Here is a 14,733-nt window from a genome sequence, read left to right as displayed (position 1 = left end):
TCTTGAAATCTCTTCTCATTTTCAAGATCTGAATGCAGGACAGAGGGGCCGAGTTCAAAACAAAAGCCCCGTCTTTGTCGTGGCTCATAAGTCCAAAACATAAATCTAAAACTGAGGCCAAAATGCAAAGTGCCAAAAATCCACAACACATGGGGGAAACAATACAACAGGACAATGAACAAATGAAACACATTGCTAATTTATTCAAGGACACAGGGCGCACTGAGGGCTAATGAGAGGAAACAGGTGAAAGTAATTGAGCGTAACAAAACACAGGAGACAAAAGACTACCAAAATAAAATAGGTGACCTGCTACACCCAGATTTAAGATTCTGTCACACCTAAACTTGACACAGAAAGACACAAGAGGGATGTGGTAGAAGGATAACATAAAAATTTCCAGTGATGTTTACCAGAATGCTAATGTGTATAAACAGGAACTGAAAGAAAAAACCCAAATGGAATATTAAACAAACAAGAATCAGAGTCTTAAATTTAAAACCGTCGGTCCAGGACTCAGGAACATGACACTTTGTGTGTGTAATGATTCTTGAAAATGGAACATTTTTAATGCTGCTAAAGTATCAGTGCTAAACAAATAGGATGCTCAAACACTCTACAGTTATTTTGGAATTCCAGGCTAACGGTGCATGTCGTTGAATTAAAAGAAGTTTATCATTTGTTACGGATGAGTGCAGGATCCTCTCCAGCTTAAACAACTGCTGCTGTTACCTGAGGAGAGTCGAGCTTTAAAAATTAATAACTTAATAGCCACACTAGGAGCTGATTGGCTTTTATCTTAATAACCCATGTGTTAAAACTCTAATTAATGTGCATTTAGATTCAATTTAAATGTTCATTTCAGCTTCTTTTAGTATCCATCCATACAGTCCAGCCCATTCAAACTGAAGGGATTTGGATTAGGATTTCCTCCCTGTTTTTCTTCCTTCTTTCATCGTTCAGTCTTTGAATCTCTCGTTTTAATTTAAGAAGCTTCCTGGGCGGAATAAACTCAGACAGTATATTTCAGTCCACATGTCCGTCTGGCTCTCTGCCTCTCTTACCTTCCTGTTCTTTGATTGGTTTTTGTCTTTCTTCTCGGTCTCACAAAACCAAAATCGCATCATCAATTTGATCAAACTATTACATTATCGTAGTGATGCTTTGTTCTGCTTGTTTCCCGTGAACTGGACGTAACTGGCCAAATAGCTAACGTCAGTTGTTGTCACGCTCAACACAGTGGCAACGCCAGGGTGCCTCGGTCAGCTGCTTCCTTTCATTTCACTGCCAAATCCATGCAACCAGCTCTCCATCCTCCATTTCTCCCCCTGTAGACCCTGGTCATGAGTTAGTTAACCCCTGATATGTTTTAGCTGAAACAGACGGAGAGAAACTCAACTCACTACCTCTTGTAACCAGATGTTATTTCATTGTCTGCTGTCTGCAGCAAGCTGCTTCGGTAGCTCCAGTTGCTCCTCTGCCTTTGCATTTACTTCCCCTCCCAAACAAAAGATTCGAACACCACCGGCTCTTCTTGCAGCCAGAGCTGTGTGCTGAGATGACCCTGTTGCTCGCATCCTCTCACTGACATCACATTGAGCCAAGAGCCTAAAACAGAATATTTAGAGCAGCCTCAGATGCTCCTCTCAACATTTCCCAAAAAGCATCTATCATGTTAACAGTAGCGTATATTATATAAGAAAAGACAAATAAGGATCACATTTCCACTTTTAAAAAGTTTGGCAGGAAATTCTGTTAATTGGTTCTTTTCTAGAAATTAAAAAAGGCTCTTTGTATGATTTGTGCGTCACTGGCAGGAAGATGTGTTGGGTATGCTTTATGGCTTAGCTTCTTATAGCTTGACAAATTGTGTTGTTGACATGCTTCGTTGTCCTTCTCATCCTGGAACATTCCTTGCCTCCAATCAGCCTTATTAAACTAAAATCTAGCTTTCTCTCCATCCCTCTCCCCTTCTTCTTCTTCTGTCAGGCTTAATAGCATTACGTCCCCCGTCAGTCCTAACTTTGTTTGGCCCTGGAATCTCTGTGTGTGTGTGTGTGTGTGTGTGTGTGTGTGTGTGTGTGTGTGTGTGTGTGTGTGTGTGTGTGATGGGGAGAAGGAGAGAGATAGGGTTGTTATGTAATGGTGAACTGGTGGGGTAGCAGGAGAGAAACATGCCAAGAAACAAAAGAAAGGAGGAAAGGAAGCTGGGAGAGCAGAAAGAAGTGGTCATTTGCTGGTTTGTGTGTCTGACAAGCAGCTGTTAGTCAAACAGAGTAGCCTAAAACTCTTTGTTTTTCCAAACGCATCAGTCAGTCACATTTCTTTGACTACTTTCTTGGTAAGTGATAAAAAAAAAGTTTTGTTCTTTCTCTCTGATCTTCTTCCTGCTGTTCTGAATGTGTTTTTCTTGCTTCTGTGCAGTTTGAGATTTGCTCGACTCTGATTGTTTTACCAGCCAGTTGCATATTTTTAATAACTGCTTTTCAGATGGGCACCTAGGAGATGCAAGACTGAACATGCAAGACTTTCTTGTCTGTGGCTGCTTCAGTCTGTTTTGTTTCTCTGTAGTATAAAATGGATTTGAACAAAAGTCCAGCTCATTAGGATGCTTTCTGCTATGCCGTGTGGCTTAAACTAGATGGGATTTCAGGCGTCCCTTGTTCCTGCTGCAGTTACTTCCAAGTGCTGAAAAATCTCTTACTCTGTAAAACCTGTGTCCTGTCACGCTAACATCTATTTTCCACTGTTTGTGTCTTGTGTATTTTTTTCTTTTAATCTTTTTTGAACTATATTCTTTTTTTCAAATAATTTGGGAGTCATTCCCAGTGTTTGCTAGGCCTTGGAGGGGGCTGCCCTTTGGGTTCCTGCTGATTTGTTCTGTTGATGTGCTCTTAATTGGCTCTGAAAGGCTCCACTTCATTATTTAAACCTGATGGGACAACTGGATTTATGTGGAATTTAACCCTGGGTCAAACTATTACTCAATCTCACAGTTCAGAACCTCTTGTCTGTCAGCTGTTTAAACCCTAACCCTCAATTGAGTATAAGTAGTGCAGGGCTGATAATGCAGTAATACTTTGATCATTCACCAAAATGCACAGAGACAACACAATAGCGCTTTCTCAGCCCAATTTAAACTATTCACATTGATCCGAACGCTTCCTTCAGTGTTCAGTTAAGTTGAGATCTGATGACTTTAAATGTCACAGCATAATTTTCTCCCCAAACCATTCAGTGGTGCCTCATTACCTTTGGATGGAGACATTAAAGACACCCCTCCCATCAGGATTGACATTTTTCATCATAAGCTAAAAACAACCGTGTGATTTGTAGTGACTGCTTACTTAATTGCTAAAGACATGCAAGGGAAAGAAGTGGTTGGAGATGTGGCACAACCAAAATAATTGTGACCTTGTGTAATAAGCCTTTGAAATGATGAGCTTTGAAGACAGGGACCAGTTCTGGAACCACTCGCAGTCAGTCTGCAACCAGTCCGCTATCAGTTTGTGATTGAATGTGGTCAATTTTCAGTTACATGCAGCCTGTTTCTGATAATACTGCATTTATTTATCTGTTGAGCTTTGCATAAACAGAAATTCACATTAACTACTTGGATTCAGAGTCCTTCCTGAACAGAAATTCCAATAGAAAAAGTGACAAAGTTGTGCAGGACAGGGATTTAACTGCAAAATGACACAGGCGCTTGGCAGCCTTGCTTTTGTATAGGAATGAAACCACAATACAACCTTGAGCTGAGCTGAGTGCCCTGTTCCAAAGAAACACATCAAAGATGAGTTGTGCTCATCGGCACAGATTTACTCAGACTGATTGCAATGTGTATGTATTCTGTTTGTGTTTATAAGTTCAACAGCACTTATTTGCAAACCTTCAACAATCTGTCTGAGATTGATTGCAGAGACCTGTGCAACTGAATTTCAGTCAAAAGTGAGGGTGTTACAGAGCTGCCAGATCACCTCAATATGGGGATCTGGTGTTTAGGTTTTGCATTTAATTGTCATTCTGTATCTAAAATGAATAAATATGCCAACTTTATGGTAAATCTCATCTATTTAAGGAAAGAGTTTAAAGGTGCCTACTACACATGTAACCTTAGCATTCTTAGGAACTGAGACGTAACAAACAGGGTAGGACATTGGTATTTAATGGATCTAGCTATATGATTATAACATCTTTTGAATTGATTTTACATTGATCACCGTGTCATTATATGCTTTGGTTGGTAAGTATATATATATATGTAAGTAGCAACAGATATCATGTTGAGAAGTGGTCACTCTAAATTTCTGGCACAGTCAGAATTTTTCCAGTCAGGCTGTTTAATGGAAAAATTGTTCTAGTAACCAGTTTTGAACTGCTTGCAGGAGCCACTGCCAAAGATATAGTCACACTGGTCATGATTTGTCTGGGACAGCCTAAAATCACACAATGCTCTTTTTATCCTTTATGTGTGTGCTTGTTTGACTTCTCTGAAAGGTTCCTTCCCTTCACTGCTCTTCTATTTTCGCTTTGCAGGGAGTGAAGCCTGCCAGCTTTGACAAGGTAGCCATTCCCGAGGTGAAAGAAATTATCGACTGCTGCATCAGAACTAACAAGGATGAGAGGTGAGTCACAGACAAAAACCATTGATGCTAAATGTGTATCTGGGCTTGGTGTGATTTCTTGGGCTGTGGATGTTTGCATGTTTGCAAACTCAACAATTAAAATGGCCTTATTTAATCGATTCCATTGTTATTTAGTCTCTTCATGGGTAGACAGATTGATCCGTTAAACCTCCTCTAAAAAAAAAAAGGTTACGTTTTTTTAAAAACTCATGCCTTCTTGGTTAGAAATTAAGAAGTGCTCTGTTTTCTCTCCACGTGCTGTTTGCCTGCCAACACTTTTACCACAGTCTCTCGTCTTCTGCTTCACAAGCTTAACCAAAGCAACTTTACCCCTCACTCTCATACTCTATCTTCTTTTTTTTCTCCAAATCTTCTTTCTCCAAATTATCCAGATTCAGTTACTGTATCTTTTTCATATTTTTCTTGGAAACCAATAACCATTTTTAGCATTGCTGATGTTTTTTTAAACTACTTTTCTTTTCCCAAGAAACATTTGGAGGCTCCAAAAGTGATTGCACAATTTTCAAAGCTATCTAAGGACAACATGTCGTCAGCATGTTACGATTCCCAGAAGATTATTCAAATATCTTGTCTTTCCTCTTAGCTCATGAGTTAGGGATCAGCTCACAAGGGATTGCAGGTCTTGAATAAATTGATATCAAGTGGTATCTAGAAATAATTCCAGTTCACTCTCATTTATGGTATAACTTTCCTGTTGAATCTCCAGTGAATATATTGTACTGAGCTTGATCCATCTCGCCTTGTTTCTCTAGGTATGCCATAAAGATCCTGTTGAACCATGCCTTCTTCCAGGAGGAAACAGGGGTCAGGGTTGAACTGGCAGAAGAGGACGATGGAGAAATGATCGCTATTAAACTGTGGCTCAGGATAGAAGACGTGAAGAAGCTCAAAGGTAAGGCATGATTTTATCATTATTGATGATGCCATTATTCACATCACAGGACAAAATCTGACTCTATTTGTCATATGTGTTCAGATATATTAAACTGGTCAAAAACCAAAGCGCATGTTTTGTTGGGCAACCAGTAACAGTACATTAATACTATAGGTAATTGCCTGATTGGCAATTTTTAACATGTTTGCAGGAAAATACAAAGACAACGAAGCCATCGAGTTCTCCTTTGACCTGAACAAGGACGTCCCCGAAGATGTGGCCCAAGAAATGGTGAGTACAGTGAATAGGAACAAATCCATTTATTACTCTATTCATTGTGGAATAATGGATGTCAGAGGGAGAAAATGATGGATTTAGGAAGGACAGAGGAGATATATGGGAATGAGGAAAGAAATATATTGTAATGAGAGATGGAATTGGGACATTCATTCATATAGGAATGATGAATGGCGTTAAATGGAGTTGTGCCTTTTTTTTTTTGTGTCTCTGAGTGACTTCTCTTCAATCCCGCAGGTTGAGTCTGGCTATGTTGCTGAGGCTGACCATAAGACCATGGCCAAGGCCATCAAGGACCGCGTGTCTCTGATCCGGAGGAAGCGAGAGCAGAGGCAGCTGGTACGAGAGGAACAGGAGAAGAGGAAGCTGGAGGCAGAACAACAGCAGCAGCAGCAGCAACAGCAACAACAGCAACAACACGATACACACAAAGCTTCACACACACAGGTCTGTCGGACTGACGGGCATCGCATTAGTTTGGTGTCTAAGTTAAAAAGCACTTTAATAAGTCTATTGAACCAGCAGACTGATTTTGGTGCAGTTTAGTATTCTTTTTAAGGTTTGTAATGAAAACAATTACTTAGCCATCTACTGCACAAGCTCAAGAATTAGGACATGTAGGTAGATAGGTGTATCTACCAGGAGGCTGAGGGGTACCACTGGCAGCCGCAAGTGTTTTTTTTTTCTTTTCAAATGATTACAACCAACCAAAAGAGTCTCGAAGAACAGTTCACAGTAAGGATTGGGACTTACTATCAAACATTTGAAGGTGGCACATCCTCCTACAAGAGCACACTGAGATCTGGTATGTTAGGTTTTTCACTTTTTAGTCAGTTACTTAAAGCCCTGTTTTTCCAACATGTAAGCATATCAGTCATGTCTATCCACTGCTTGCTCTTCCTATCATATGGTGGAGTCATTTTTTTACATTAGGGTCAGAGAAATAGGAGTTTTATTCTTATTTTGCTTCAGTTTGACCCTCTCCTGTGCATGCTTGTCTGCAGGCAGAGACCGAGGAGACCGAAGTGGAGCAGCACCAGCTTCTCTATCAGCAGGCGAGCATCTCACACACATGTAAGTACCCAGATAAGGAGGTCTAGTCTAAATAGTCGATTTCAACAATTGTTATATTTGCCCACCAAGGCCAGGAAGGTTTTCTAGCATCAAGTTTAAATGTATTCCTTCAAATCAGAAGCAGCCATTCTTGGCCCACTTTTCAAATTCGATACAGTATTTAGAGTCGGGCATTAGAAAAGTTTACTCCAGTAAAAAGTCTGTTTTTGTGTCCCTGTCAGCTGAAGGAGGCGTGGACAGTGGCCAGGGTTCCTCTGTTTTCTCCTCAGACTCCCCCCACCTGGGTCAGCTGACCATGTCGTACAGCTGCCCCCCTTCTAGCCAGCCTCCTTCCCAGCCCCAGACCCCCTATCCCCCCACCCCCTCCGCTACCCCACAGCAGCACCCGGGCTACGCCCAGCCGCTGCAGCCAATGGTAAGTGGAGCTTTCATTCAAATGAGTCACTACACGTGACAGTCATGCCACATCGGTGACGGTTAGAATGTTCTCGATGCTCACGGATGTGATTAAACATGACTCGTCAGTTTGCAGTGAGCGCTGCTTCATGTGTTGGAGTGGGAGTGAGTTGGAATGAATTTTGCGGTGTTTCGAAATGGTGTGGGGAATTTCAGCCGCCTGTATTTATAAAAATAAAAGAATGCAGTTAATTGGCTTTTACTTGAAGATGGTAACTTTATTACACTTCAGGAAGATAAATAACACAAGGCACTGATTTGACTTATTCTTCACTGAGGCATGCAGCCTTCAACATTTAACCCATTATGGCAGTTATAATATTTCAGCCACTTTAATCCATCAGTAAGGTCAAACATAGTCAGACGTATTATGTCTGTACTACCAGCGTAGTACCATATGTCATCATCTGTACCTTGGATGTCGGTGAGTACTCTCTTTATTCCAAAAAAAGCATCTCTCATTATCAGACAGTTTCCACCTTTCTTCTCTGTCTTTAAACCCTGCTTTCCTGTCCTTGTGTCTCTATATATTTTTTCCTTTACAGTTATAAATTTCATTTTTGCGGTCATTCTGTTATTTCTTTCTGTTTGGTGTATTTCATTTGTTTTATTCATTCATAGTCGGGCACATCTGTTTGGACACACGTCAAACAGGAACATGTTGAGATCACTCGCAGGTCATTATTTATTTACAATGCATTCGATATTTTTTCTCAAGGACCTGACATAGTTTTATGCGCTTTCTCTTAGTGGCCAAGATTTAGATCTAGGTTGACTTATTTATATCTGGAGCGTATGAATCACATTTCTTGTTAAAAGTAGTGGTAATGGAGAGGTGAACGTTTTAATTTTAATTTTCGCCATTACACGCGATGACTTCTGGTTTCTATGCCCTCATCTGACTTCTAAATTACCAGCATCCACACAGACTGAGACTGCTGTTGTTCACCTAGATGTACACCGATTGACTATATAACTAAATAATGTCCTTTCAAGGCTTTCTTTGAACTGCAACTGAATTACTCAGGAAGCTTATTTTCTCATCAAAGCCAATTTTTGGAGGTGGTGAAATAGACAGACTGGCTTGTTTCTAACATCAAATGAGGTCCTAATGAGTTATTTTGAAAAATCATTCTTTGTTCTATTTGAAGTCTGACATATTTTTTTCTGTTTCTTTAATTTACAGTTTATTTTTGTGTCTTTGTGATATTTGTGAAACTGGACACTTTTAACGGTATGATAGATGACTTGCAAATGATTAGCTCCATTGAGAAACCTGTTGTTTATAAATCTGAAACATTTTCGCTCACAAAATAACTGTAATTGTTTTGTTGGGGGTTTTTTCGATGATGTAAAAACTGTAAAACTGTGGCTTTTATTTATGGTATGATTTGGTTTTTATTTTAAGTTTCGCTATAACTGCTGCGATCTGTGTTTAAGTACCTTTTCTCCTGCTTTTTTTTTCTTTTTGTGTTTGTTTTTCATGTTGGTCACTCCCTCTTCCATCAACCCTCCCTGGCCTGCAGCCTGTGTCGCACCACCGTCGATGTCGTAGCATGTCTGTTTGCGTTCCCCCTTCCTCCTACTCCTTTTCTCACGTTCCTCCGCCCCTGGTTGTTCCTCCAAAACAGCCCGCCACACCTCCAGACCTGTCCTCCTCGTCCCCTTACACCACTGCCTCATCATGCACACCTCTCACATCAGAGAGGGACACATTCACTAGGTGCCTCTCCAAGGCCCTGGAGACAGTCCTGCCCCTTCACTCTGCCTCGTCTCAGCCCAGGGCCAGGCAGCGGCGGGCCAGCCTACCTGCCCTGTTCTCAACCCCTGTAGGTTCTAAAGAGATAATTGGGCCATAGTGGTGGAACCAAAGAGGACGAGAGAGAAAAAGATGATGGACATGGGCCACATTGAGTCTGAAATGAAAGATTTATAAAAATGCAAAATTGCATTATTGAAAAGTTCCAAGTGATGCTGCATATGGAAACACAATATGACACCATGTACATATTACTAACTGATGCAGTTTGTTTCAGTGCTGATTATTTTTCTTGGTTACGATTTGAACATTTTTCTGGTTTAAGCAACCAGGATAAGGTCCTTTGTTGATCTTAAGAAATGTACATTTGCACTATTAAATATAGAAAATATAAAAGCTCATTGCTTCAGAGAAATTCAGTAAAAGTTAAAATGGTGAGTTAGAAGAACAACAGCTGGCATAAAGGATACTTTACATGAACTAGATGTAGTATGCTTAGATTAGCGCTACTTAAGTTCTCAAACTTCCTGTAAGGGTTAGTGTAGCAAGCCTGTTACACAAAAATACGTGTATTACGTGCTCACTTTTTTTTCCATTTAGATTTTCAGACTCTTTTGTGAGTCTTTGATTCTAGACATACGTCTCTATAAAACTCTCTCGGCCTCCACTGGCCACCGCATAGTCCTATTAAATACGCAGTGATTGCACTTTACTTTAACCCTGCTCTGTAGTCAAATGCTCTAATAAAATGTGCATCCTGAATCAGGAAAACTGGTTACTTTACAGCAATTTGGTATAAAAACAATGCAGGATGTTCCCATAACATGCAGAGACAGCGAAGATGTGACGTAGGTCAGCGGTCCCCAACCTTTTTTCCGCCACGGACTGGTTCAATGTCAGACAATATTTTCACAGACCGGCCTTTAAGGTGTCACGGATAAATACAACAAAATTAAATGATACGACCAAGACAAAAACTGTGGTATTTTGTAAATGTAATAATAAACGCATATTCGCCGTGTAATTTTGTAACTTTATTAGCAGCGTCCTCCTTAAATGCACCAACAGCATTGAGAGTTGGCGCATTTCAGGAGGAGATTTTCCTCTCTGCCCCTGAATGCTCTCTGGTCACAATGGTAACGCGTAAACATTTCTTTCAAAATAAGACGCACAACTACAACACGGGAAAAGACCTAGGGAAACAGAGTTAACAATAAAAGCCCTGAAAACCATAAATTTCACACCCGAGCCTCAGCTCTCGCGGCCCGAGGCTTGGGGACCGCTGACGTAGGTGATGGTTGAAGAATCTGTGAGAAGATATTTGCACTTTCTGGAAAGTGTTGCAGTCTACCTTTCCTTGCAAGCGGCAGCTGGCTGCTTAAAAGGTCAACATTTTGCAGAGATATGTTTGAAATAAAACACAATTTTCCTGATTGCAGATGCATTAGGATAATGTCAACCTTTGAGACAACCTTTCCTCTCTTTGCATTTTATAACTCACTTTCTCTCCACCTGTGATGGTGTATATCTGTCCTTTTCTGTCTTGTCTTGTGTCTTTGTGCTGTAGCTGTGTGTGATTTCATCTGTCTATTGTAACCAGTTTCCCATCTCTTCATTACCAGTTTGGTTCACTTTGTTAAACAGCTTTTAACCACATAATTTTCCTTTAAGTGTAGAAGGTGACTACCCCCATCCCCCTTTTTATTTTGGGGTGTTCTTTGAAATTATGCTATTTTTCTCCATTTCATTGGGCCTTTACTGTGGTTCTGTGTCATTCTCTCTGAGTGTCATTCTTAAATCCATTGTATCTCACTGTCACAGCAGCATTCAATGCCACACCCTTTCAGCGGAGGACCAAGCACAGGAGGGGGAGCAGGAGGGAACGTCCCTCTTCCAACTCTCCCAGACCCCCCGACTATTTTCTTCCCCTCTATCCCTGAGCGTCCCATTTCCTTCTCACCTCCTCCTACTGGGCCTCCAAAGGCCTACAACACTCAGAGACGCAAGAGCACTTCCATTCTCGAGGCGCATACCCGACACTTTCAGCCTGCTTACCCTCGTTACGGGAGCAGCCTCCACCCTTTTTCTGGCATGGAGGGTGTTGAGGCTCCTTCTCTCTTCATGGTTAATCCTGGTTTTGCAGCAGCTGCTCAAAGACTTGGTGTTGGGGAACCCCTCCATCTCCCAGGACAATCTGATCCAAGTTTTTATGGGTTCAAAGACATGAGAGCAGAGCACGAGGAAGCAGTGAGGAGACTCAATCTAAATCAAGCAGCCTTATTGGACCATTATGAAGCAATGGCATATGGAGGCTACCCAATGACTGCACACCAGCTTTTCCATCAGCAGAGGCAGGCAGCAGCTGCAGCTGCTGGTTTGGGTTTTGATCCTGGTCCTCCATCTCAAGCAGGGTTCTTACATCCTCATATCCTGCAAAGAATGAGTGCACACAGTCCAATACCGCCACCCTTACCCCCCATGAGTGCATCCACGGTTGGCTCTATGTCTTCTTCATCATCCGAGGGATGCTATGCTCCACAGCATGCTTCCTCATCCTCCTTTCCTATTTCTGCACCTCCAGTAATGGCCGACGCCCCGCCACCTACCGGAAGTGTTTTTGAGTTTCATTTAGCTGCAGCCGCTGCAGCTGCAGCCGCTGCTGGAGATCCAAGCCTCCTGGCATCCAGACTTTACCGGGCCAGACGGAGTTCTATGGACCTCCCTCTAGAGGACAGCCCTGGGACGGGATCCAGTGGCTCCGGCACATATAGTCGTCTGCAGCCAGTGACAGAAGAGCTGTACTCTTACGTGAGTCCGGAGCTCCCTTTACCTCCGGGAAGTCTCCTCCTTCACCACGCAGGTTTGACTGTAAAAGACAGAAGTCCCGATCCTTCCAGCGACTCTCTGACCTCCTCTGATGCAGGAGAGTTCCAGTCACCACCTCCGCCACCTCTTCCTCCTTCCTTCGAGTCCTCAGCTGCTCAGTCCATCCCTCGCTCGTCCTCCACTGCGCCTTACGATTCACCAGGGGGAGTTCTTCACGCAGATCCCCAGGGGCATCCGCCTTCAGTGCAGAACTTTCTGCCCACCACACCATCGTCCGAGCTCCCGCTTGGGGGGTCGTCATCAAATCAGCTGGAGTCTCTGATCCAGAGCTCCTGGGCCCGGCACGGGGGAATGGTGCCAGCTCAACCTGATATGACATACCACGAGTCACTGCTGGCCATGCAGGCCGCTAACCCCCCTCTGGTACAATGTTTAGAACTAGAAACCACACCTAGACCTCTGGGTCAGTTACTAGTTTAGATTTTGAAATTTATACCAAAATTTTACATAGAATGTTTTGATTGATGGTTAAACTGTAATTCCTAAATTATGGTATTTTCTGCTTTTGATTATAAATTATTAACAGCTCACAGATTGGCAGTTTTTTTTAATATATTATCCTTCTAACAGTCTTGTTCTTGGACCCCGTAGCCAGTAAATAATTGGAACAATGTTGTGCAATCTAGCAAAAGAAATTGAATTTTATTGGTAATCTGACCCAGAGTCTGTTACACCAATCCCTGTTGTTTTTTTTCCTCCATATTTTATTTATGGTATTTTTTTTTTCTTTATGTCATCATGTAGTCTTTGTGATTTAATCCCCCCTTTTCTGTCGTGCAAGCACCACAGAGAGTCTGCCTTCGTAGTTTCTTCATTCTTCAACAGCATTAAAGGAAAAGGGGTGATTCTTTCAAATATTTTGGTTAAAAACATGAAACCAGAACCATTTAATTTTAAGTTTAACATTCGAGGCATTATTTTTAGTAAATGGATAATTACGTTGAAAGTAAGACTCTTTGGGACACTCTGTGGTGTAAAAGCTTTATGAGCCGAGTCTAAGCTCCCTTCTTCTCTGTGTTTATGTTGTGAATTTTTGGTGTTATCAGTAAGTAATATTTTGTCTGTATGTTCATATATGAAAGTATATGAGAAATGTGTGTTTGTGCTGGTATACTGTGTCTACAGTATACTTGAATTTTAGCCCATACAAATCCAAAGTCAGTTTGATCTGGAGTTTAAAGGTTAATGGTTAAGATGAATAATCTAGATGTACATTTTAAAAAAGGCATCTTTAAGACGTCGACGTGCGCACATTTGATATCATTTTATGACATTTAACGCAACGTCTGAATTCACATAAAGCTGTAAGACTTTGCTGATTTGTATGCTTAAACACACAGAAACATACAACAAAACTAAAGGAGGCTTAGACAAAATAGCAATGTAACCATGCAGAGAGACGTTCATCTGTGTGTTTCACAATTTGTGTTGTAAATGCTAAAGAGCTTGGCTTCGAGCCAGTTCTTTAATTTAACATATTATGTTATCATTTCCTGCCCACAATGAAAATCAACTTCCTACACAGGGTTCAAAGGTCACAGCTGAAATTCTTTAAACCCTTAGAACGCTGACATTCTTGTTTACTTTCTTTCCTTTATTCATTTTCCTTTTCATCGTCCATCAGTAGCTCTTTTTTTCCATCTCATTTATATTAAGTTCTTGATCTTTTTAGCAACGTTATTTACTAAATATTGCGTATGTGCAACCTCTTATGTGTTTGTGTTACTCCCTGTAATGTTAGAGAAAGCTAGGTAGTCGTACGTCTGGTGCAACGTACCGTACTTGCGTAAGCTTTCCCCATATTTTCTCAGGATGAGCTTCACGACAAGTATACAGTTGCTTCCGGCCTTCTAAGGGTTCAGTCATCAGTGGATTGGTTGTAGTCATCTCTGTGCTACTGTAGAGTATTTGAAGAATTCGTTAAGTGAACACAGGAGCCTGTCAGGGTGATGACCATCATGAAATTCAAAGGATTGAAAATCAAATATACAATTGAAATGATAAGTTGACTCAAAAGAAAGCCTGCATCATTTCAAGTGAATCAGACTTTCTGTCAGAGTCAGAGGTAGGGCCATGAACAGGACATGTGGTGTTAGGATGAAATCTGAAAAAGCAGAAAGTGTTTTAAAACATCTTAGTTAATTCATAGAGAGTATTCCAATTTTTACTCTGTGCTCTGTTGGCTATATAACACCTTTTTATCATCACTGTTAATGACTTAGGTCCTGACCTGCATGTTAAATAAATCCTACTTACACCCTGCCTAACCCCAGTGCCGTGCCCATACTGTTGTACATGCTATACTACAAGCTGCGTATATGCATACATTAGATATCAGTGTGCATATATCTGTCGTCGGATTAGAGTATACGTGTCTGTTTGCATGTGTGCATACACAAGAGGAAGATCTAGATTAAAAATGATTGCTAGAGAAGAGCAGAACTGCCTTGTGTTTGTACTCATGCATACTGTTGGATCCAAAAGCTACAAACATGTTCTAATTGTCTTTTTCTCTCTTTTACTCTCTCTTGTCCATAATCTCTCTCAATTTCTCTCCTCCATCCTCCATTGTTTTGTCCTACGACGTTGCATCTGGTCCTGTCTTTCCATTTTTCTGTCTTTCTTTCTCTAAATCTGACTCTTAACAGCAGACTCAGGTGTCCTCCCCTCAGCCAACTTCAGGACCTGCTTTGGTCCCTGCCAGCACACAGCCACCACTTTCTGGGACTGCCCAACAGGTA

General features: G+C 41.3%; 1 protein-coding gene across 7 annotated transcripts in view; it reads left to right on the top strand.

The window, feature by feature from the left end:
* Window positions 1-14,733, top strand: part of wnk1b (WNK lysine deficient protein kinase 1b) — a 100,374-nt gene that overhangs the window by 58,723 nt on the left and 26,918 nt on the right. For 6 of the 7 annotated variants that reach the window (XM_082511924.1, XM_082511928.1, XM_082511927.1 and 3 more), the window contains exons 6-13: window positions 4,537-4,625; window positions 5,399-5,538; window positions 5,732-5,811; window positions 6,055-6,264; window positions 6,822-6,891; window positions 7,113-7,306; window positions 10,928-12,355; window positions 14,641-14,730. In XM_082511924.1, the coding sequence (XP_082368050.1) occupies window positions 4,537-4,625; window positions 5,399-5,538; window positions 5,732-5,811; window positions 6,055-6,264; window positions 6,822-6,891; window positions 7,113-7,306; window positions 10,928-12,355; window positions 14,641-14,730 (2,301 nt within the window). The remainder of the gene's footprint in view (window positions 1-4,536; window positions 4,626-5,398; window positions 5,539-5,731; window positions 5,812-6,054; window positions 6,265-6,821; window positions 6,892-7,112; window positions 7,307-10,927; window positions 12,356-14,640; window positions 14,731-14,733) is intronic. The other variant, XM_082511930.1, reaches the window with a different exon arrangement.

This window comes from Aulonocara stuartgranti (assembly GCF_965226115.1).
Source record: "Aulonocara stuartgranti genome assembly, chromosome: 17".
In the NCBI taxonomy this organism is placed as follows: domain Eukaryota; kingdom Metazoa; phylum Chordata; class Actinopteri; order Cichliformes; family Cichlidae; genus Aulonocara; species Aulonocara stuartgranti.
The sequence above is the reverse complement of the archived record's forward strand: the minus strand, read 5'-3'. Positions and strand labels throughout refer to the sequence as shown.